This window comes from Osmia lignaria, chromosome 16, assembly GCF_051020975.1.
Source record: "Osmia lignaria lignaria isolate PbOS001 chromosome 16, iyOsmLign1, whole genome shotgun sequence".
NCBI lineage: Eukaryota > Metazoa > Arthropoda > Insecta > Hymenoptera > Megachilidae > Osmia > Osmia lignaria.
In genome coordinates this window covers 6997710-7022408 of record NC_135047.1, presented here as the reverse complement: position 1 = coordinate 7022408, position 24699 = coordinate 6997710, and the positions used below count along the sequence as shown (strand labels likewise).

The 24699-nt window shown below is 46.0% G+C and overlaps 1 protein-coding gene across 15 annotated transcripts in view; it reads left to right on the top strand.

Annotated features, from left to right (window-relative positions):
* The window catches only part of LOC117601225 (latrophilin Cirl), a 308948-nt gene that overhangs the window by 107709 nt on the left and 176540 nt on the right, over positions 1-24699 (top strand). For all 15 annotated transcript variants that reach the window (XR_013063568.1, XR_013063569.1, XM_034317736.2 and 12 more), the window contains one exon: positions 6590-6712. Coding sequence is in view for 11 of the 15 variants with exons in the window: in XM_034317736.2 (XP_034173627.1) it covers positions 6616-6712 (97 nt within the window). In the remaining 4 variants the exon portion in view is untranslated. Of the gene's footprint in view, positions 1-6589; positions 6713-24699 lie in introns of those variants that run through there.

The window sequence follows — 24699 nt, the reverse complement described above, 5'->3', positions numbered from 1 at the left end:
ATAACATCCGATTTCTGATACGTACGAGCCAGGAACCGTTCGTGGTCGTGTCGTCCACTAAATTCTTTCCTTTCTCTCGGATTCCGGCAATCGTATTTTCGAACTGTCGATTTCCGCTCCGGCTTCTCGACGAAAAGGCAAACGTAGCTGCACTCGGGCCAAGCAATCTGGCTAAAGTGAACAATGTCGAAAGGCAGGAGTAAGCAATATTTGAAAAAGTTATTAAATTGGAAAGTTATTCTCTAAAGTAATTCAGTAAAATTCGAAAATCCTTGAGCACGAGATATTTCGCGCGACTGGGACAAGTAACTTTTTCGAAAATACTGCTTGTATACTGAACTGCGCCAGCTTTTCTCCCCATCCCATCATAGCACCAAGTTTCAAAGAGATTTTATCAGAGAAATACTCGAAACAAGTGTTTCGCGCGCAAACTAGGAAAGTACGTGATCCAAAATTTCACACTTTGCTGAGGGGTTTCGAGGAAAAGCGATCGTCAACGGTTCCTTTCGATATCGATATATTTCAGCGTGTTTCGATCGCAGACGCCTCGGCGAGTGGAAATAGACGGCTGCAACGAAAGTGTGCAGGGGTAGGTGAGGGTAGTGACGAGGGTGAGACGTAGCCGGGTGCGGGTATATATACCGATGCACGCGAAAATGTCAAGCGCAATTTCTGAAATTCCATCGTGTCGCTTCCTCGTGCCACTCAAATGCCGTGCTACACCCTCCGTTCTCCACCTCTTGCGCCCCTTGTCCGCCAATCTGTAAGAGAATTCTCCCCGTCCCTTCTCCACTCGCTGCTTCATTCAAACCTTCTCGCATTCTCCCCGATTCGTTCCATCCTTCTTCGTCTCGTCGCTGTTCCTTTCATCGCGATGTCCAATGAAATCATTAAAATTCCTCGAATACATATCGTAAGGCGCCTAATTTTCCAGCCGGATATTTGAAATTGGCAACATCGAGCGATTTCTAAGCTGACGTGTGCCAGATTTTCCTAGGGGTGGTTATCACGATTTTACGTAACCCGCTTTTTCCGCGATTTTCACGTTGCCAGAGAGCAAAGGAACGTTTGAATGGTTCGTCGCTGACGCTGTGATCTCGGTGGCATGGCGGGTTTCCATGCGAAAATAAAATTTAGTCGCAATACATCTCGCCGCGGAGGAGGCTTCTTTTTATTCCGCTGCATCTTGTTCCCCTGACGTGACCCCGTTCCCAATTGTCCTCACGCGGCTTTCTGCCGCGGCGCACGTGCGCGCGGCTGCCTGCCTGGCAGCTTGCACTTCGTGACGTGCATACATGTCGCGATGCAGCAGAAGGAAGACGTTATGACGATGAAAAAGGGAGAAGAAAACATCGTCGACGGGGTGGCACGCGTTACATTTACGCCAACGAAAAACCTCCCTCTGGATTGCACCGTGATTCGCGACGCTGCAGCGTCGACCTCGTAGCGAACGACGACGACGATTTTAGGGACAGTTTATCCTCGAAAATAGGAACACCTTCGACCTACTGCTTTCTGAATGAATGCTAAAATCAATCATCCAAGACAATCTTTTTAACTACCGGTGACGTTATTCCTGACCTTTTCTATCATTTCGATATTTTATGACTTTTTCGATGTAAAGGTTGAAACGTTAATAGTTCAGTGCTGTTGGAACCGAGCCGAGGTTTATCAAATTTTTACCCTATTTCCAACTTAATTTTATTAAAGCCGTCGTGAATCCGTGGTGTCCATAGCGAACGTGTTAAAAATAAAATGTAGAGATTTCCAAAGAGTAAAAATGATACTATAAGGTACCTATGCATATAGAATTTTGGGAAAGCTTCAAGTTGGAAATTGTAATTGTAATTCTTGGTTTCGCCTCCCACGGATAAAGCTTGCAGGGTTTTTGTGTCGGCGCACGCACTGCATCCACGTGCATATTGCAACGCGTTCTTTACGGTCATCGAGAGAGTCGGGTACAACGGTTCATTTGCAACCAGAGTGAAAAGAACATGAAAAGCAACGGGACGCGTGCGATTTTATGTCGTTGGTGCATGCCACGTCCGGTAATTCTTACGTCTGTCGGGCCATTATGGCTTCCATAAACGCGTGACCGTTCTCTCGGCGAACGAATAGACGAAAACCGAGTCGTTAAACGAGGAACTGGCCGTAAATCTAATTACTTCGCCGAATCAAAATTTATAAAATTAACCTTCTGTGCCAGAGAAACGAGCAGTTATGGTTACAGAATGGCTTGCAGTTTATATAGAAATATTTAGACTATGTATTTTACTTGCTAATTACTTAATACCATTTCCATAGAAACCTCGGAAAATATTTTACATGCCCCCCAAAAAAAAGGATTGCATCCATCGATTATTTCAATCCGAAGCGACGGTGGAATAACAGAGGGAATTAAATAGCTAGGTAATCGAGTCGCGTGGTGCCGCATCCATCGACGAAACAGGACTCATCATCGAGCAGCTGGCGGGACAGGCTGGCAAAACGACGAACGGTTCCCGTAGCACGCGAATACGCAATTATTTTTAATTGCACGGGGGATCGGCGATCGCGTTCGGGGTTTCCGCGGCCGCGTTAAAATGCGTCTGGGTGTAAAATTGAAAGCTGCAAATCCGACGATCGGGCCGGGCTCCCGTCGATGCGATAATGTGATTTTCAACAAATAATTTCGCGTCGCGGTTTCGCGTCTGGAACAGACACGACGCGGATGACTCGCGAGGGTCCGCGAGGAGATTAGCGCGTTTCGTGCTTGAAAACGTCGCGAAATCGCGACAGGCCGAACAAAAGCGGGCTATTTGCCGCGGCTCGTTCGGCATTCAGCGGGAGAACAGGCGTCGAAAGGATTTTAAGTGGCCTCGCGAATTATACCGAATCGCGTTCGATCGGCCGTGTTATCGCGATTGCTTCGTTCTATACCGCGTTTTAACTGCGTGTGTATGGATTTCGATGTTCCGGTTTGCTGGCTGGCTTTCTTCCTCCACCGTTTTGCGAGGATCTCGATGACCAATTACGATTTCTATTGTAGTCTCCTGGCCAGCAAAGGTTTTATTTCATTCGAGATATAAGCACAGCGGATGCCAAAAGTATTTGACGAAAAATTGCTTTCAAGAGATTGTTCCAAGTATTAAACAATAAATATCTCAGTGACTGCGCACTTATTTCAAAACATGCGATCGTCAGAATGATTTAGGATGAAAGAATGATAAGCAGAGTATTTGTCTAACAGCTGGACTCTAGCAGGTGGTGAATTTTTGTTTAATCATCGACTCCAGTGTAACTTGGCCCACCTGCCCAAGTTCTCTTTCATTCTTTACGTTATCTCGATACAAATATTTGTATTTCATTTTGCTTTCCCACTAATACTTCTGCTTGAAACCAAAAGATCCGCAAAAAAGGCTGACTCAAAATGAAAAATATACGGTTCGCAAATCGAAAGGGGGCAAAACGATGCGACGAGTCGATAAGCGGTGGTGGATTCTCAGAATTCTCCGCGGAGGAAACCGCATCGCCGGGAATGCGTTCTGCGAGTGGTCGGCCAAGCTCGATTACCGATCTTCAAAAAATCCGAAAGCCAGTCGGTTCGCCGGCTTCGTTTTCAAGGAATCGTATTCAACGGCGGGAAAAATCGGTCGGTTAAGATTACGCTGGCTCCGGTAGCCATCCAATTGTATGGAATACGCGCGAGCTTAGCTTCTATCCTGCGCCGAGGGTTTCTCTCAGCTCGGTGAACTTCCGAGATTGGAATCGCATTGTCACCGGGTTTATCGCAATTATCCTGGCCCCGTACGCGTTTCGTGGGAATGTAATTAGCTCGAACGGCCGTGGCAAACAATAACGTTTACCGAACGAAAGCGCGAGTGCACGCGAATTCAGGGTTTTTTAAGATTTCATTGATACCACGTCGTTTACTCGCTTCTATTCCCGTGTTTCTGCCTTCATTGAATATGGGTCCACGCGTTTTGTGCCGTCTATTTAAAATTTGGACATTTAAACATCTCAGGAGCCATCTCAAAAATTGCCAATTTAACGAAATAGGAGTCTGGAATCTAAGTACCGTGCGTTGCCGACTTTCCAAACGCATCCTTGCTGTCTATAGAAAAGTATAATGCGAGTGCAAGTCAAGTCCCGATTCATCCCGGCGATACGTGAGGAATGAAATCTCGACTAGAAGAATCATGCATCGCTTCATAAATCAAAACAGTCAAATTGGACTTCATCGGTTCGAACTGGAGTCTCGTAAATCAAACCTTAGAGAAGAATGACGCGATTGAACGATCAACGAGCAAGTTTAACGATGATCGAACAACGGCACGGTTTCTTCGATTTTTACGAAGAATTTCCAACAAGAAATCGAGGAACCCCCGGCGGAGTATAACAGCGATGAGAACGAGAGAAGCAAATAGGATGAAAACGAGCAAGCAGAACCGCAGCGTCGATGAAAGGAGGATCCAATTCTATTCACGCGCGCGCTCTGATACAAGGTTAGAAGAGATAAGCATCGCCGGATTAATTATGCGTAATGCGTCGGGACGTGTGCACCGCGTGCGTGCGATTCTCTGTACAGGCCGGGGCAACCAAGACCCGTTCGTTCTCTGTCTCCGCTGTTCGCCGGACCTAACGCATTCAATTATCATTGTTACTCCGGGAGTTTACAGATGTTTCCGTGATAATCACGCTGCTACGCGATTGCACGTTTATCCTGCCGGCTCGTATTAACCCGCCATTGAATGGCGACGCTGACCAGACAGAGAGAGGAAGCTCATCGGCGTATTCCCCTCTGGATATCCTCGAAGAGGAACAAAGCGGAGAATAGTAGCACTGCGTGGCGTCCACGCGACTTAATTAGGCTCGTTGAAAAAATTCACGCGGTCTTGGCGGCCCTGACTGAAAGAAACTGGCGTTTACACAGGATTGGGGAGTAGTTAAGGAATAGTGAAGGTTATTAAGAAGATAATTTGCAAAGAAAAATTGAAACACAAGTAACTTTATTTAATATCTTTCGTGTTACATTTTTGAAATCCCCCGTGGGACCGTTTTCAAAATGCAGAATCAATACGTTTAATCGAAACATCCAATTGAAAAGCATCGGTGTGTAACAAAGATGATCGCGTGTACCATGGCAGCACGAGTTCGTTTTTGGAACGTTCCCCGGGGGTGTTTTGCGTAACCACCGCTTCAGATTTCGTCGGGAGGGATGAGGGGGAAAAAAAAAGAAATTAAAACATAAACGGCGCGCCGTCGAATGGAAATAAATAGTTTGCGAGTTTCTGCTAGAATTCCGGTTGCACGGTTGGCGAACACGCGCGGTAAGGGAAACACGGTATTGGCGTTGCCTCGCTCTATTTCCGTCCCTCTGTTTTTCGAAACCCTTTTTCTCTTTGCTGGCGCTTCGTTTCGCTTTCTGTATTCTTTCTCCGTCCCTCTACCGGCGTCGGCTCGAATGTTTTCATTCGACGGGGTACCATTGTGTGGCGCCCGCTAAATACCGAAACGCTGATGCGAAAACTGTTTTCCTTTTTGCCTTCGTTAACCCACATTCACCGTGCGAACGTTCGACTCGCGTGCGCTTCGTTCGTTGGCTCGTCTAACCCTTGATGCTTCGCCAACAACACGTCTACGCCCTCTCCAAGCAAATTAAACTGATTTATAGCGTTCGAGTACATCTGTCTCTAGCTTCTGACAGAAGTTGAGGATTTTTTAACAATACTCGACAGCAGCTGGTAGGAATTTGAAATTTTACTGTTCGAGGGATGAACATGCAACGCTATGTAGCTGCCGGATGGTTTCTAAACCATGTTTGAATAGTACATCGGGAAAAATCCACGACGACGCGTCGTTATCGCTGCGAATTTCAACAACGATAGGCGGGACCAGGTGTGCCAGTTGGATTAGGCGCGAAATCGCACGGATAACATGTTTTCCTTCGGTAATGCCACGCGACAAAGGGATTTCACGAGGGTGGCTGACATGGAGTTTAAATTTTAGGGAAAAAAGTGATACGCGATGTCGGACACGCGTAAACACGCTGCGTACGAGGATCAAGGGGTGCGAGATGATCCCATGAATCCAGGGATTTTAGAAAGGATCTTGTACACTTATTCCCTTTTTTTTTGGTATTAATGTCTTGCCATCTGTGAGTTAAAACGTATTCATCGAGCACCCACTCGAGTTAAATTATCATTCGCGTCTAATGGAGTTGATAAAAATGAGATAAATAATAAATGGCGTAAAAAATTAAGCGTCAGTCTATTAATAGCAATCTACAATAACGAGTAACCAACCAAACAAGATACCTTAGAAGGTAACAGTCAATGATCGAAAGCCACGTACGATCAGCTTGACGAAGACAAATCAAATCTCATAATAATCCAACTTGTCTCTCAGTCAGTAATTTAGTTCTTTTAACTTGGCTCAACCGTACACGATTCGCAATAACTTTCATCTCGGATCGAGTCGTTATTCTAACGAGTCAAAGAAAGTACCTGGACTCGATTAAAAAAAAAAAAAAAAAAAAAGAGACGCCGATGTACGTAGTCGCGGTAGCAATTACTCTCACCTCTAACGATGTCCGTTGGTTTGTTTGCAGGCGTAGTCGGAGCTCGGAACTTCACGATGGAGTGCCGCAAGGGTCGACGGAAAGGTCTACTCAGTGGCCTGGTGTTTGCGTGGCTCCTAACCAGCGGTTGCACCGTCGCAGCGCGAAATATAGGTGAGTGAGAAAGTATTTACGATTTCAGCGTGCGTCGATTCCTGGCGAAAGACCTGTCCTCCGGCCTCCGTTCTGTCCTTGTGCCAATTAAGCCTCTCCGTGCGAGTAGCGAACGCGAATATTTACGCGCTGCACGATCCTGCTTGTGTTTTCGAGGCTGTTGAAAAATTTCCCTTTCGAACCGAACGCGAAACGTTTTGCAGCCAGAAGGTATTCGGACGGAATGGCAGGAGTACGCGGCGCTTTTGCTTTGCACGAGGATAATTAGCGGGACGGATATGTTTGACAAGACCTGGCTCCTTTGAAAAATCAACAGGTATGGCAAGAATTAATTTTCACGCTTTAAACAGAGGAAGGCGACACGTAGAGTCATGTAACAGCAACTAGGGGTGGGTTTTAAAACGGTGATGGATAATGCGCTGCATATCCGGTTGAGGGAAACCGCGGTTCGACGTCCTTTATGCATTGACCATTGAAATACATATTCATCGAAAAGCAAACACACTATGTTTAATAACGAGGATGAAAGTAGCCAGAGTCTTGTGTACACTGGCACGGCCTGGTAGATCGTACTATCGTGGAAGATTGTCCCTTCGACCCTTCGAAAGACCCTCACGAAAGGAACGAGGAGCGTCGACAGGGTCGACAGTTTAGGAGGCCGGCTGTGTACGCAACGCAGGACCGAGAATTAACTCGTTCTCTGTGTTAATCGATTTAGGAGAAGCCACGCGTGAAGTGATATTGTTGCGGGAAGAATCGACGATGCGTTTGTCGGGGTTACGATGTAATTAGAGGCCAAACAGCCATTAGCAGGGGTCGCGGTGCGGTTAAATATTTGGAAAATATATTGCGACAGATGTGGGCTGACTGAAAATTTATACCCGGAAAGGAAATTTATTTGTTTTTTATATAAAATAACATTTGCTCAACATTGTTGACGAGGAGAATGGAAGCAAGTGATTCGAGTCAATAATAAATACTACTTGTTAAACTTCGTCCATTCGAAGCTCAGTGCTTCATTATAAATTCTTCCAAGTACTCCATTAGTACGAATCCGAAATGTTTCCAAAAGGGCACCAAATAATGTTCTCACGTTCCGAAAAATACGATACATGTATCATGAAACCGTAGTTGCCCGGTGAGTTCGAAGTTTTTAAACAAAACCAAGGGGTTGTATGGGAGGTAGAAGCACGTGAAACGGTGCCGCAAAAGGGCGTAGATCCGGTTGGTTGCGTCAACCAGCCAAGCCGAAGTTTCGGAACCGCGTGTTGCACACACGTCGAAGCGGAACCGAGCATTAACGAGCGCCAGTCTCGAGAGCGATTTCCAGTTCTGAAGGGTCGTGGAAGAACACCAAAGGGGAGAGAAGAGTTTCTCTCTATTCCTTCGCGATTATCACACACTTGGGTGCGCCTAATCCACGCAACCCATCCCCGTATTCCCGCCTTTCCACCCCTTGACGCCCCTGTTTCCTTCGTTTCGAGTTCAAATCGCGCAGCTACCCTCAAAGCACTTGGATGAAACTCGTGTTTGTGCGACTGGTTCGCCGTGCAAAAACCGCGGCTACTTGAGCGATAGATAAATGAAAATCTCTCGGCATTGTGTGGCCTCCGATCGACAGCTCAGACGGCTTTGGCCGTATCTTTGATTCCACCGCGGGAACGGAAACGGTTGGAGAAAAATGGCAGCAGGTAGATAAAGGGCCGGGGAATGATCGTGACGCGAGAGTTTTCTAGCAGACGGCAGCTTTATCTTTTATTTATTCGCCGCGATTGGCCGTGATTCTGGAGAACCTACCCCTATTGCTAGGAGAAAAGCTGTTGCCATAACTACACGCTCGATATTTCTTAGAAGCTGAAGAGTACTCTTCTTATTATGATATAGACGAGTATTAACCCTTCCCAAAATAATTACCATATTTCATAGTACAAAGATTATAATTCAGGGGTTGATACTCCATCCTGCCACTTGAGGGTTAAAAATGAACAAAAAATTCATAAGAAAGGAAATATTTGCAATTTCATGAGAACTCCCTGACCCCGTTACACCGTTTACCCTTTTGTATTTTCAACGGGGTTGCAATTCATCTCTATCGCCCGGAATATCTTTCGCGTGAGCTTCGTATGTATTTTACCCCGCGTCGAGGAAGACGTTTATTCTCGACAGGTCGGGTAGTACGCCTCGCTCGACCGGAACACTGCAACCCCGTGGACCACCTGGGACACAGCCGGGGAGCCTCTTCAAGTACCAACCCTCTCTTTTTTCCGATCCTTCCTTTTTTCGCCGTTGTTCCATCGACGAAGATTTATAAGCACGAGAAAGGGGAGGCGGCGGTCAGCAATTTACGGCCGCCACTTACAACGCCGCGGCGCATTCTGCGCAATTAATATTTATGCAGGATAGATCGGTAATCCTATTATACACTCGACACAATATCGGGATAATAAGCATCGTGGACAGTGCGTAATTATAGGGTGCGCGGGGTGCCCGAGGCGAGTGAAGGAATCGCAATTCAGGCGGTGTCCTTCAAAGATGGTCGGTTAAAAATTTCTCAAGCTTCTTCAGGATCGAAGAATTTCTTCGTTTATCGAAAAATCCTATGGTATCGAGCGAGGTTTAATTATTTTACATTCAACGATATAAATAGAGTGTTCCTTGGGTAGATATTAACTTACTGACAAACTTTCTCGAAAGAGGAGCCAGTTACAAGAACTCGAAGTAAGCAGAATGGTAATTCAATCTTTTTCATACAACTTCCTGATACGAGAGAGATTTCTCCGTAGAAGAGGGTAGGGTAGAAGGGGTTTAACAAGGAACTCGTTTCGCCGCGGAAACTCCGCGGAACGATCGAACAGCGACGCGTGGAAGCGGATCAGGCGAGTAGAAAGAGGTGGTAGGAAAAGCCCGGAGAAAGGAAATTTCTATGAAAGAGAAACAAATGGGAAATGCGGCGTAATGCGCGGTAAATTGGGGCCACCGTGTGTTGTCGATGTACCACAAATCTTAGACACCAAGGTTTCGTGGCGAGTTACGGTTTCTCTGGGTTAGCTGGAAAAGCCGTCGAGAGAAAAAGAGAGGTTGTTTGGCCAATCGTTGGTGAACGACGCTTCCGTTTTCAGCTGCACGGAACGTTTCTCAGCAAGGACGAACGCTGGAATTATATTCCTTATCGCCGCGACGCTCGAAGTTGAAAAGAACTCCGTGCCGTGGCATTTGGCACGAATTTAAACGCGGCTTATCTACCTCGTCTCGCGTATTTTTCATTCGGTATCGACTGCGAGGCTTTATGAAATGGGGGTGTGTTTTCAAAATAATCAACAACAATGATATTTTTATAAATTTTCAGAGTTTAATGATACACAATTTTAGATACACCGTGTATAATGGTTCGTATTTAAATAGAATGACTGGTAACAATAAGGTGGACGACCTATTGCTTGTCGCAACGTGACTAATCTAATTTCTAATCACGCACCAGTGATTACCGCGAACGCGAGTCGTTAGACGTCTCTTCTTCCTCTTTTTGTCGGCTTGCTTTCGCCGAGTTCAATGGGCTCGGTGTAATCAGTCATTCACATGGTTCGAGCTGTCCGAACAGTTCGAGTTCAACTGGTCAGCGACACGATCGAGACGAATTAGCGTTCAGAATCGTAATTAGAAAGGTTGAACCCGTGATTCCCTGCCAACGTCTAGCCGATTAAATCGAAACTGATAGGGAGTCGAATTGATATCTGTTTTTTAATTGCGTACAGCTATTCGATTACGTTAAACTATGCTGCTCGAAATAATTGGAGGATCAGTTAGCTGCCCCAATCGCTTTATTTTTTTTATTGAAACACTCTTGTTTTTACCGCTGCAGGCATATTTACAAATTGTACTGGTTTCAATAATTTCATTTAAATTATTCGAGAATTAAAATATAGTTCAAAACGTTCTGAAGAATAATTGCCATTTAAAATAGCAATAGTAATTCAGCAAGTATTTACCAAGAAATCTGTTTTCCCGATGGAAAACGATCGAACGAAATCCCGTGGCGAACTACCCTCTCCAATTTCCGAGATCAACCCCCTACCACAGTTTCTTTTCGCTCCGGTTCGCGTGGAACTTCGTTTTCTTGCCGCTCGCGTTTTCCAATTCGCGGCGAATGGATCGGTCGCGCGGAAAATAAGAGATTGCCGCGATCTTCTCCGCGTCTCGTGGTTGCACCACCACCTCTCCCTCCGTTGCGGGTGGAGAGAAAACAAGCAAGAGGGAGCTACCGACGGGAAGAAAGAACGAGAGGGTTGAAGAAGAAAAAGCGAGCGTTTGAACCGGAATTCCGCGGTGCGGGGCTGTTCGACGCCAAGCAGAATGAGAGGCTTTTAATTCTAGCGACGTTTACTTCCGGCGTACGTGACCCACTTCGTTCGGTAGCTTCTCAAAAATTGCTTCCAACACTGTTCCAACCTGTTTTCTATTCGCGCAGGATCTTCTCGCTGGTTTTTTGAGCGTAATTGAAAATCCTCCGCTCTTCTGCTTCGTTCGTTCCTTCTTTCTTCGACGGGATCCTTGTTGCGCGTGTAAGGGCCGTCCGGTGCTGGCATTTCCATAGACCGGTCGTTGAGCGGAGCGCTCGACGCTGGATTATCGTTTCCTTTTTATCGGGGTCGTGGCATAGTTCGCGCCGCGTTAGACCCGCTCTGTTAGAGAAATAGTTTCCTCTCGCTGAAACGCCGACTCGTAAGGCCGTTATGCGAGACCGAACATTTGCTACTTGCATCGCTTGCGGGAAGTTACTTGGCAATTAACGATATCGCGATGAACATACCACCACCGGAATTCTTCTTTTTTTTCACTGGCTACTTCTTTTAATTCCTACGTATGTTTCCACGCGGTGCGGTGGCGCGTTTCTTTCTACGACGAGTAAAGGATTAATCTGTAGAGACCTTTACTTTACAAGTTAGCTTTTGATTAAGAACTTTTCAATAATTTCAATTTGGTAGACTGTATTAAGGTAGCATCGTTAATGAGTGTAAATTATTCAAGTAACTTTTTCTTAACTTCTTCGTCCCCGTGTGGCTTGCTTTTATTTCGTACTTTCTATCAAGGAAACGCTTCGTGGAAAGTGTTTTGATTTTATAAAACCTACGCAACGCCTGTCGTCGACCTCGCTCGACGTACACACGACTAGGAAGATCGATCTTCCGTTCTGCGAGAGCGAGACTTCCAGTGTTTCTCGGACGGAGTAACCATTAGTTTCTCTTCTTACGATGCCGTCGTCCCATCCTGGATTCCGCGACGTAATCGATTTCCGATTTCTTAGTGGCGGCAATTTTTCAACGCCCCGTGAAAAATAACTCCGGAATAAGCCGTGCTTTCCAACGCCACGATACCTCCCTTTGCCATCCGCCAACCCCTCGTCGCTGTCTTGTAAGAAGCTTACATGCCATAAAGATACATTTTACTATTTTTATTTATTCAAATGTCGAAAATTCTTTTTTTCTTATTTGAGTACACAAAATCGAAGTGTCGAATTTAGATCGCGTTAAATGCTTCGGACAGCGAATCAGTGGGTTTTGAATAAAAGGAAGATAATAGGTGACTTAGAAGGGCGGAAGAAAGGGCGAAAGGGGAGGGAGGTAAGCAAGCTGCTTTTCAGCAAAAAGCCGCGGCTAATGAGTAGAAGGAGGAACGAACGAAGGGAGGAGAGGAAGAGACGGAGCTTTATTAAGACGCACGAAATGCGGGGGTGGAGCCGTTCACGATAATAAAACGATCTCTTTGGTGGAACTCGCGCGATCGCTCCATTGTTCCTAGCTAATGCACACCCCCGTACGTTCGTCTCTCTTTTCTTCTCTTTACCTCTCTTCCGCTCGCACTTGACCCCCTTCCTGGCGCTCGTGGCCGATGGAAAACAGTTGGTACACTCGAAATCGTTTCCCATTTCATTCTGCAGCCAAAGGCGATGCAACTCCCGCATGTTTCACTCCCTTCTCGACCGCTCTTCCGCATTCTCCTTCGGTTTCTTCCGATACTTCTACTTCTTCTTTTCCTTCTTCTTGCTCCTTTTTTCCGATCACGCTCTCGTTAACATTCATACGAGCCGGGCCGGTACCTTTTTGCTAAGTCGACTCGCCCCTCAAAGAGAGAAAAGAGGCTCTTCGGTCTCTGGGGTAACCACCACCCCCTCCCGCTCTTTTTCCTTCCTTCGGTAAGGGAAAAGCCCTGTACGCGCACAATCGCGCCCTATACACCGGTAGCAGGCTTTTTTTCGGGGGTTAAAGTCGTGTGAAAGCCGTTCGAGGGTTCAGATTCTCTTTGAACACGCGGTTACTAATAAGCATGCCAAAGACGCGTTCGACTGATACGGAGAACTACTCACTTATTAATGAAACTTTGCCAGCTTAAAAATAAAAATTATCATAAAAAAAAAAAAAAAAAAAAAATTTGGGAACCCGGGATTTGAACCAAGGACCTTTAGATTGCGAGTCATGGATCCACTCCGTGGTTAAACACATGACTCGCAATCTGAAGGTCCTCGGTTCAAATCCCGGGTTCCCAACAATTTTTTTTTTTTTTCTTATGATAATTTTTATGTAATAGTTATTCAAAAAGAGACAAATTATCATTATAAAAAAAAAAAAAATATTGGGAACCAAGGATTTAAACCGTGGATCTCTGGATTGTGAGTTGTATGTGTGAATTTGTCATATTTCAGAATGTAATAGGTGAGTGTAACACTTGGGTAGTTCCCCTTGTGAGTCGTATCGATTGACGATTTACTCTGATTTTCACGTTCCTTAGTCGGCTATCGAGCAACGATTATTACAGAATTTTAATATGAAAAACGATCGAAACCTTTGCGCACCATCTGCGATTTCGAAAGAGGTTGCCGGTATTGGGGGAAGATTGCCAGCATGACGAGTCTGTTTTTCCCTCGCGTCTATTGATTTTTTAATAAGCGACCCATTTCACCGGTGGGATAGAAAAAAAAAGAGACCAACGGAAGTGAGACGAGAGGGGTAGCTGCGAGGAACTTCCTGTCGAAGTTCCTCGGGGCGCATTAACGCGCGCCAAATTAAACCGAAGTTTCTTTCCCGACCGAAAAAGTTCGTTAAACCGCTTTGTAAATTCCTGTCTGGCCGGTTATCGCTCGCCCTCGCGGAAGTGTAAAACGAGCCAGCGAGATATTGCAGCTTGGTATCGATACATCGAGGCTACAACGCGATACTGAGAATCGCGACGCCGTTCACCGCTTCGGCTCGATCGTGAAAACCGTGGCCAACGCTTTGAAAAGCGACGTAGCTTAAAAAGACTGCTTATCCCTGGCCGATTAAGCGTGGCTTCTTTGTTCGCGCGAAATTAACGTCAGCCCTGTGGCGCTTTGTTTAATTTCATGGGGAAAGAAAAAAACGCCGACATTATTGCCGCGTTTCCTACTCGGAATTTCGTTTCATTATCTTGCCCGTGTACTCAGTTTAATAGCCGCTTTGGTCGTCTTTATTTTTCTTCTTTTTACCGGAGCTTCCTTTACTGTTGCTTACCTGCTACTTCGACAGGTCGTTGCATCTACCTGGTGAAAGGGACAATAGATCTTTGCTGCTGTTATCGAATAGAGCGACTTTAAAGAGAAACCTATACAGAGGTTTCACTTGAAATTTTATTGAAAAATTCATTTTAAAAAATGAAATTATTTGGGCAGTTGTTAGGCACTCCGTTTTTACTTATCTAAAACTTGACTAGTATTATTGTTTTTCTGAGAACAGCGGTGGTAATTAAACGAGAAAGCGACGTTTTATTATGCAAAATACGAGGATCGTACGTGCGACGAGATTTTAAACTTTAAAACGCGATGTAACAAATAATCCTTATCGGTCGCGTTCAGGGTACATGTAAAAAAGGTACGCGATGCAACCGAGCATCAGATTGTAAGCCCGTCGCGCGTTACTTTAATTTAGTTGCTCTGCCTGGATTACCTTCAGCCCGTGCACGCTTCCTGTGCGCGTCTCTGGTATTATCTGTATTAAAAAACAAAAATATGGGTATTTGTTAACACGATGACACTGTCACAGTGAAAATAACCGCGTATAACAGGACATATTAATAGATCTTTTAAGATCCGGTATACTAAAAATATAGTCCTTTATTTTGAAAAATATAGCCCTGTAAAAAATCAAATGAATTTATTAAGATTTTATGAGAATTTTATCGGTATTCTAATTAGCAACAAATATAGGGGTTTGCGTTTCATTGCCTTGCAGGCTTTAAATAATTCTAATCGGTCGACGAATTCGGTATATCGCCGCAATAAAAAGCGAATGTTTCATATCGAGGACACGCGATAAAGCGTACAGGACTATTTCGGTGAGTGTACGAGTGTAATTCCGTATTTCCTGGTTTCAAAGTGGGCGAATGTAGGACGAGGAGCGTAACGCATGTGTATATTCGCAAGAAATTTTGGAATTTTCATCGATTGACGTCTTTGAAGAATCCTTCACGAATTCCTTAGGCTGATATTTTTCACCGTGCCACTCGATGTCTCTCGGTACGAAATGATTCGAGTCGCGTTCCCGCGAAGGATCGTTATTGCCATCGAAAAATTGCACCTCAGATCCCTCTGCTTCGAAATAAGCTTCTGAACGCAGCTGATCGTAGATTTTCTTGGAAATCGTTGTAGAAAAATAGAGGCAATTATTTTTGATTTTGCAAGGAAATATCTCACGCGAACTTATCTTACGCAAGGTATCGAAGCTTAAATTATAAAAGGGAACAATAGTATTCTGAATAATTGCAATCATAATTACCTGTGCCACATACGTTCGTTTTCACTGAGTCATTCGACGCGTTACTCAACTTCGCCCTCACAGGACTCCAAATTAACCTACATAGAGATTTATGAATGAAACCACCCCCTTCAAGATTTTAACAGTTCAAAGCTGGCGAAGTTTCGAGTCGTATCCGGAAATCAAACTGGGCGATCTCGAGATCAGAATCAGTTTCAAAATACCCGGGATCCGAGAAATGAAGCGCGAGCAAGGCAGGCAGCGAACCTTAATCCCGTTTAATCGGTCGAACCGGAAGTCGCGGAAGTGCAACGTCATTCGACACTAGTCGCGAGGAAATTAATTAAAGTTGCGCTATCGGCTAAGTAATTTCTCGTGGAATGCGTGCCACGTTACGCGACTATGGTCGAGGCAACAAAGTTTTTAACGCGTTTCGATAACTGGGTCGTTCGAGGAAAAATCATCTTATCGCGTTAACGACGGATGCATTGCGATCACGAACGCGAGGAAAGTTGGGACGGGTGAAAAGTGCAATCGAAAGCTCGGTTTAATCAGGAGTTACGAATGTTGCGAGCGTATTCGCACGGCCAAAGCGGAGTTTCGCGAATAGGACAATTTAAAAGATAATTTCACCCCTCTATCCAGGTTACCGGCGTTCATCTCGAGGAAAGAAGTTTCGTAGTTTTACGATTTCGATTTTATCGTGTCGTTACTCGCTCGAGCGCGTATCGTTACCTTCCCGGGAAGACTTTCTCGAGATAAAGAGGACCATATTTTCGAAGACCTTTTGTAATGGTTCTTTTATGAAAAAAAAACGAGAGGGGAATGAAACGATAGGTTCGTTTGTATCGATTTTGGCGGAACGTTTTGCAAGTTTCGTTGTCTGTATTTTCTTCAAAAGCATCTCTTTTACCTTCGGTATTTTTTCGTTCACTAGTGGAAACCGGATGGTATAGAATACAGCCGGGATAAATAACGAGTGGCACAACAAACGCAAAGAAAAATAATTAAAGTTGATCGAAATATCGATTGGACTGGTAACGTTGTACCGTAACAGATGTGTTTCATTTGATCAGTGGTGCACGAAAAAGCTAGAAAATTCTTCCAACAAACGCTCAGAAATTCTCGACTAACTTTTTCTATAACTTACTCTCCATCACGATTCGTTAATATGTTTTATAATACAGTTCAAATGATTAATGCAGTGAATAGATGATTCGTTATTCAGAACGAATCAAGATCTCAGATACCCTGTCCAGATGAAGGAACCCCGCAAATTACACCAGAAAATCAACTTGGACTAATATCATCACGTTTACAAACGCTCTTAAACGTGACCAACGATAAAACACACTCTCGTATAGAAGCAATAAGCAGTATCCCATCGATAGTTAGCCGCAATTAACGCGGTAATTGAATTACAGTTAGGCAGTTATCGTTGCCGAGGTAATTCCATCGTGAGATAGAGGCGGACGGGAGCGGGTTGGTCGCGATCGTGCAGGTTCACGGAAGAGGATTGCGCGAATTCCTCGGAGTCGGAGCTGGCTAAAGGCGGCCGATGCTGGCGCAATTAATGCCGGTTACATTGTTCGGCGAGAAGAATAAGGGCCGCGTGGCGAACGAAGCGTACGCGTTCCTCGCGTTTCTTCTCGCGACGACTGGATGCAAGCTGGACCAGCCAAATTGGCCCCGTCTTCGATCGCCACTGGAAATCGAGAAGCTGATACTTCTCGTTCTCGTTCTCGTTGCCGGCCCAGGCACGTAATAAATTGCAATTAAACGTTGACCAAACGATCGGGCGGTTCGGTCGACTTTCTCGCAGGATTACGCTGACACGCGTCCCGACCGCCCCCGTGTCGATCGGACCACACATTGCGCGCGATGAAACTGCAAGCTGCTCGCGAGAGACCTCTTCATTAGAACGATTCAAATTAGCTGGATCGGATGGTGGAGCAATAACGGCGCGCGACTGTTCGCGATTTTAATTGGTCGGGATTTTTAAGCTCGATGCGGTCGCTTCTCTTCTTCGACGATCCTCCTTATCCTTGCGATGTCTGTTATGTTAATTAAAACCGGTTACGAGGTCTTTGAGCCGGACGACACGCAACAATGCTCAGTTAAAGCGAACAAATTTAGCGTATCGTTTATGCTGTACACCCTCGTCTTATGTCAGCCGGCAAATTATAATTTGCTACTTTTTATGAGAACGTTGTTGATATTTATCTAAGGATTAAATCTCACTGGGTGTGAGATAAGTGCAAGATCCATTTCATCTCGACCGAATAAGGTAATGCACGATGCAGCACCGCGGGTACAGAATACCAGGAGCGGATGTGCGAAGCAGTCCTTAAAGAACCATAAAAGTTGTAGCTTAGATTTATGTGCGGTCCATCGATCAGCACCGGTAGCCCCGGGGGCTCGAGACAATTTCCTGGGAACAGATGTCTCTGTTTCCTCTCGGTCGCGCGTTCGCTCTGCGAAAGAAAGTCGAGCAACAAGCTTGGAGCGAGCATATTTCACGCGAAGCTTCGAGTTTCGACGCTTCGGCATGGGGCCCCATGGTCGCGGGACAACATGGTGCACCTTCGATACCTTTTCGGGAGACCTCTTCATTATGCGATCCCGATGTTTCCATGCAATTAAGTCGGCGCGCAGGCAGGTAGGCCCGTTAGTCGGCGCATGTTACGACCGCGTAATAAACGTCCCGCGGAAAAGTTATCGCGTCGCTTCGTTTGAATTTGTGATCTTTTTCAGAACGGATGCCCTCTCTCGATCTCTGTTTCTCTTACTCCTCGTTCGTTCGCCCTCCCAGAGGCACGATTCCTCTCTGTTCGCCAGCATGGCCGATATAATAAAAAGAAACGAAATCGCGCGCCGCTTAACGACTCGGACCCGCAAGAAGCTCTCGCCGTAAAAGCCCCTAAAATCCTGGCTCATTTCGTGTAATTAATGTACAAGCGCGTTCTCGAACTAAGAAAAGGGGTATGCGTTCCGCGGGGAACGACATCCGAGGTGTTTTCATAACGTTGCTGAAATTATAACGCGACGATATCGCTGATAGTATCCGCGTACCTTGTTGCGTTTCAGATTTATGAAAAATAAATTTTATTTATTTATGAAAAATGAACGAAGTTGACAAGCGATAGAACGTCGCGTCGGTCCAGCTGTTGTTCTTTTGGGCCGAATAATACCATCATCGAGTGACTGGCCGTTTGGACGTGCAAATATTTCTTCCCATCGTCGGCTTTCAAGCGGAGGTGGCGGTGACGTGCACGCGGCCAGGGGGCCTGTGTGCGTGTGCAAGGAACCGAGACAATCGTTGGAACGAGGGGAAGAGAAAAGACGAGCGACGACGAGTGCATTCCGAGACCCGCGAGAATGAGGCGCGAGCATCGAGCAGGTGGTAAAGGGGGAGGCAAAGGACGAGAGCGTAAGACGGAGGACAGAAGCTGGAGGGAAGGTCGGCAACCTGGCGTTACCGCTTCACAAAGACAAGAGAGGAGGCGCAGGAAGACGCAGTGAAAAGAGGGAACAGAGGAACGGCAGCTACGAGTACCAAAGGAGAGGATGGAAGAGGAATGCCGAGAGAAGCAACGGGCACCTCCGCGCCTAGTGTTTTGCGCTTTTCAAGCCAGCCTCGCTCGCGTCAACCTGTTTCTCCTCCACTTCTCGTCCGCCCTCTTTCCTCCGCCTCGTCACGTTTCTTTCCACGCTTAGGATACGTTTTCACCTGACACTAAGTCGCCTTATTACTTTCATTTTTTCCATTTTTACACTATCTCATTCGTTTAAAGATTATATAAACGAGGGTAATCCGTCGAAATTTCGCCTGACGAGTCAAAGGGGTGTTTGCTCTTCGTGCGGTTAAAAGTAGCCGGTTTTTCTTTTATTATTCATTCGACTGCAGCACGCGAAATTTCGTTTTAATCGAGCTCGAATTAGCACCAACTGCGGCGAGGATCTTCGTCGAGGCAACAGAATTTCTAATAGGCTGCCACGGTAAATCGTCTATCGACTCGTGAAAACTTGACGTCGTTCGAGGGACATTCGACGATGTGGAATTTTCGGTGGAAAATTCTGCTTGAAAAGTGGAAGCTTTCCGTATCGCGTACTCGCACGTAAAACGAACAATTAATTAGCGAGCGTAGTTTGCGCGAACTTCGACCCGCGAAATTATTAACCCGCCTATTATGTCGATACCGAGTAGGAACGAGGAGGGTATTATGGGGCACGATTTATATTATCAACGGCACGTTATAATTCAACCGGAACTTAAATATTCACCAGCCAATAAATTCGCATGATCTATGATGCGTTTCCCAACAAAATGATATTTCATTGTTGAATCGAAAAGCGTCTGAAGGTTGGAAAATTGGTCGTCACCGTGAAGATTATGATCAAAAATAATTAATCAATCAATCTTATCTGTTTCTAAAGTCTTAAAAAGGGAAGCATTGGTATCACATTTTCAATTTACTTCCTCATCATTTTCTCCCACGGTACACTCGACTATTACAAAGGGGAATGCGAGGCGGATAAAGTGTGGCAAACGAATAACAGCATCGTCCCAAAGCACAAAGTACAATATTTTCAGATAGCGTCGAGGCGTGTAGAAGCCGGAAATCCGCGGAACCAACGGATCGGCGAGCGGGTCACGATAATACGCCGCGAGTTCTCGCCAATCAGCTTTGTGCGCTCGACGAACGGAGCGCTGCAAACGAGGCGCGAACGGAACCCACGTTGTGTACCCCTTTTCGTGTTTTTTTTCTCCTCTCTTTCTCTCTCCTCTCCTCTCCTATTCCCGGCCTTTTATTTGTCCTCCTTCTTTTTGTACTTCAAACGCAATTAGCGCAGTCAACGTTGGCTGTGCGCCGACGGGGGATTATAATGGCAGCGCGTGCACTCGTGCGGCTAATGAGATCCGGAAAAATCAGGCCTTCGGTTTGCACGCGCCCGAGCGACGCTTGTTAAATGACGCTCGTTTGAAGCCTGCTTCCGTGTTTTCGGTCGCGACCGCTTCCCTCTTTTCCGATTACAAGCGCGCCGGCCAACGCTTCAACCCTCTCTCCGCTTCAGCTGTGATTTCTTGTCGCGTATTTTTTATTTTTATTTTTCGTTCCAAACGCGCACGCGCTGCCACGGATGCAAGGGTCGTTGATGGACCAGGAGGAACCGCGACGATAATTCACCCGCTGACGAAGTAAATTTTAAGTTAAACAGCCCCAATATTTTTGGGTGATCCGTGATTTTATTTCTGAAAGTCTTCGGGGGTGTTTAATTAACGCTCTACCGCCATCAACTCGAGAATTCGTAATTGGACTTTGAAATAATCGTGGATTTTTTCTTTTAGCGGGTAAGCCAGGAAAGTGGTAATTGGTTTTCTTGCTTCTCCATTTGCAGTCAGTAATGGTAACCTGGTTTCATGTTCACGCGATGTATCGTGCTGTAAATAAAACTGTTGCAATTAGGGTATTCCCAATAGTTTTATTGCACACGTTGCATCTACACGCGTTTATCAACAATCGGTTGTAATTGAAACTCATTGGCGAGATCTTATCCGAACGTTTATGCTAAAAAATGAGGTGGCAGTTGTTCGAATGGGAATAACATTTACTTTTAAATTTAATTAACCACGTCGATGCAATTCATACTGTTGATTGAGTGTATAATGCATCGGTGTAAATTGTGGTCTTTAAATTACCATTGTATTCTATTTTCACCGTACAATTGTATTTGTTTAAACAACACCTGCTCTGTTGTTATCAATTAAATAGAGGAGAACTTGGTGTAATTAAAAGCGTCCGTGCTCTAGTGTAACGAAACACCGAACCTCTGATCAAATGCAGTTAATTACGGTTGGTATTTCGTTTATCTGTTTTATTTTGTTACCCGCGAATATCATATGGCAAAAACATAGAAATGAGCTCGAATAGAATTAAAAAACCATTTTCATCATTTTCATGCTCATCGCTATAAAGCATCACTTAATTGCGCGGACGTATTTGCATACAACTCGAAGCGATGTGTATTCATCTGTAAACCGAACGAATAGAGAAAAGGATGATCCGCAACGGCGGAAAGTGTCGCAGCGAAAAGTTGTTTGCCGAAGCCGAACGCGTAATCCGTTTTACGGAACGAGATTGCAGAGGCTGGTCAAAGGACGAGCGCGGGCGTCAGACAAAAGGACCTTTTGTCCTGCGTTTCTTTTCTCTTTGTCGCGTTCTACTGACTCGTGAATTTCCGCGTGCACCGGCTCGCGCAACATATTAATTGTACTTTCCTGTTACGAGTTCCGTGCGCGAGGCTAATTCGTTTAAAACTCCGCGGCTCGACGCGTCAGTTCGCTTTGTCGTGCGGCGGAAACGCGACGAGTATTCGTTTGCTAGCGCGAAAATTCGTAGACCCGAGGGGGGATTAGAAGCGTAGAAAATGTTATTTCAAAGATTTACAGTTCCATGGCGCGTTGAAAATTATTTACGAGTTTCTGACGGAATGGTTGAAATCAAATTTCTTGTCTGAGAATTTCTGAAACGATGCAGGGAAAGAATACGCGTGGGTCGAACGATCGAGGGCCGAATGCTGGTGGATAATTGAACGCAGGGTGCAGCAGGAGGTGAGAGGGCGAGGATTCAGGGAGGTTCAGGAACGAGGTTTTACTAACGAACGCCATTTGGTCCTCGGCGTGGCCCTCGAGTGTGCACTCGTCGCGCATTCGATTATTTGTTCGGACGTTTCGAGGGAGAGAAAAGCGAGGTGCACGATCGACATCGCTCGACGGAATCGAGCGTATCCTCCTGCGCTTCCTAGGCGGGAAAAGGCGAGAGGTGTTTTACTGTTGGACGTTGTATAAATTCGTAATACCGATGAGGAAAGATGACCGCGAGGGGGTGGACGATTCATTAGACGGTTCTGGAGGAAAGGTGAGAAGAAGGAGAAGGACGAAAGAATCGGAGGGAATAGAACAAAGGTGTTTCTGAGGAAGGTAGAAAAGAATAGGATAAAAAGGAAGGAAAAGGTCGGTCTCGCGTCGGAGGATGTAAGCGCGTGAACTGCGACGGGGCCAGCGTTAATGGAATAAAAAGGTAAACTGACGAATAAAAATAAATTCGCGGATTCAGAGGTGGGACCGACACGGGGTATAGGTTGGAGTTTGAATGGGGACGCGCGTATGAAAGGGTGGAGGAAGGAAAAAGAAGAACGTAAAATAGAGCGACGGTGCCGAATTGAAGCAGGTGCGCGGACGGCGACAGGAAGATCCGTCGTCGCGTCGAGTTGCTGTTCGCGGCTCTCTCGGCTTTCGTGATTTTTAACGCTGAAGAAAAAAGGAGAGAGAAATAGGGCAGCTGGTGTGCTCGCGGGGTAACAATACTAATAATAACGACGAATTCAATTTTTTTTAATTAGAACGCGAGCGTGGTCGCTATAGCAGGTTTGCGAGAACGCTGTGGCAACGCGCGGCAACCCGACGAATGAACGCTTGTTTGCTAGGCGTCTTCCGTTCTACGAGGCCAGAGAGCTTTTTAATTAAAAGGCACACACACCGTCGCCACGGTAGCAAATTAATTGTGCGCGCGTATTGTTTACTATTTGTTCGTGCTCCCGGTTGAGCAAGAGATTAATAATTTGCCGTAGGCGTGCACGCGTGGACCGACGTATTACGTGGTCGTTTGCTTCGGGTTATCGTTCGTTGCAAAGGAAACCAGAAGAATAACCAACCACCGAGACTCGAACGATTTTATTCGCCGTGCTTTTCGATTGTTGCCAAAGACCGTACATACGTGGAGTTAGGTCGATGGAAAATATTTATAATCCACCTTCAACGAACCGTCAATAATTCGCAATTAGAGGCGAAGGCGAGGAAGGTAGAAGAAGGTAGTGGTAGGGTAAAAAGGAGGGAAAAAAAAAAGCGTGGTGTAGCTCGGGCCCCAGCTACTTTTCGAACAATTGACCTCGTTTAAGGGCGCTCGTCGCGCGACAAAGGGCGGTCGATGCTTAAGAAAGGGCGCGCAAAGCTCTCGCGAAGGGCTGTACAGGTCAGATTGAAGTGGCGGCTGTGCCGTCGCAAAAAAAGGCGTCGCGTAGAGCGACGTTTTATTTTGCCCCTGTCGTTTCTCACCGTGCACTCCTCCCTCTACCCTTCGACGAGACGAAAAGACGCTGGTACGGTGCTGCTTACTCGCCGTTGTCCGTCTCCTTTTCTTCCCGTTGCCAGGTTAAAATCAGTCGGGGTTTTTAATCGCGTTGCACCTGAAAATGGCGACGGGTTGGACGCTAGGGAATAAAGTGGCGGCGATCGACTGGATTGCAATTAACTCGACAAACGGGAAGCTTAATCCGCGAAACTCCTCGAGAGTCACGCGCTTCGATTGGTCGAGGAAGATCGCATCGGTGGGTGTGCAAAGCCAAGCCAACCGTATTCCCATCGACGGCTCGAATTAGGACACAGCCTTTCCGCTCGACGAGCGATGATTTATGAAAGATCCAGCTCGATTATCCCGTAGATTAATTTACCACCGGGGACTGATCGATTTCCAATTCATCATAAATGTCCGGCGACGATGGCGGAGGTCTTACCAGGGAGATCTCTCTCGGGACATCACGAGGACGTTACTGAAAGGCACCGCTTCTCGAGCGCAAATTGACTTTAATAGTTAATCAGACCGAGGTGTCAGCCTGCCAAATTTTTCGACGATAACGAAGAAGCAGCCGGCAACCGTATTCTGGCCGCGTCGATACCTACCTCGATCGACCTACGACCGGCGATGTATATATCAGCTGGAAAGGCATTCATCATTCCGGGGTCGAGCGCGCGGACCGGAGGGTTGAAATATAACCGGGCGACCGGGACGCGTATTTTTTATTCCTATCGACGTTTAATTAAAAGTTGGCCACAGCGTGCGCGAGAGAGAAATCACGGGACAACGGGTGAGGAAAATGCTTGATAGGGACGGAAAAAGGTGAGCATCGGTTGCACCTCGCCCATGATTTTCATCCCCGGCCCCCTCTGTCGTTCCTTTTTTCTATTTCCCTTTCGCTTTGTTCTTTATTCTTCCGTTGTGGAGCTACGGACATTGTTCCGAGTAGGAATATTTTTCTGACCGACAACGGACGAGAGGATTCCGCTCGTGCGTGCCACTGATAATGAGACAGGCACCCTCTCTTATCAGTCCCTTCCGCCCAATTAAAAGCGAGCTCTTTCAGAAGCCGCTCGAACGACGGTGCAAT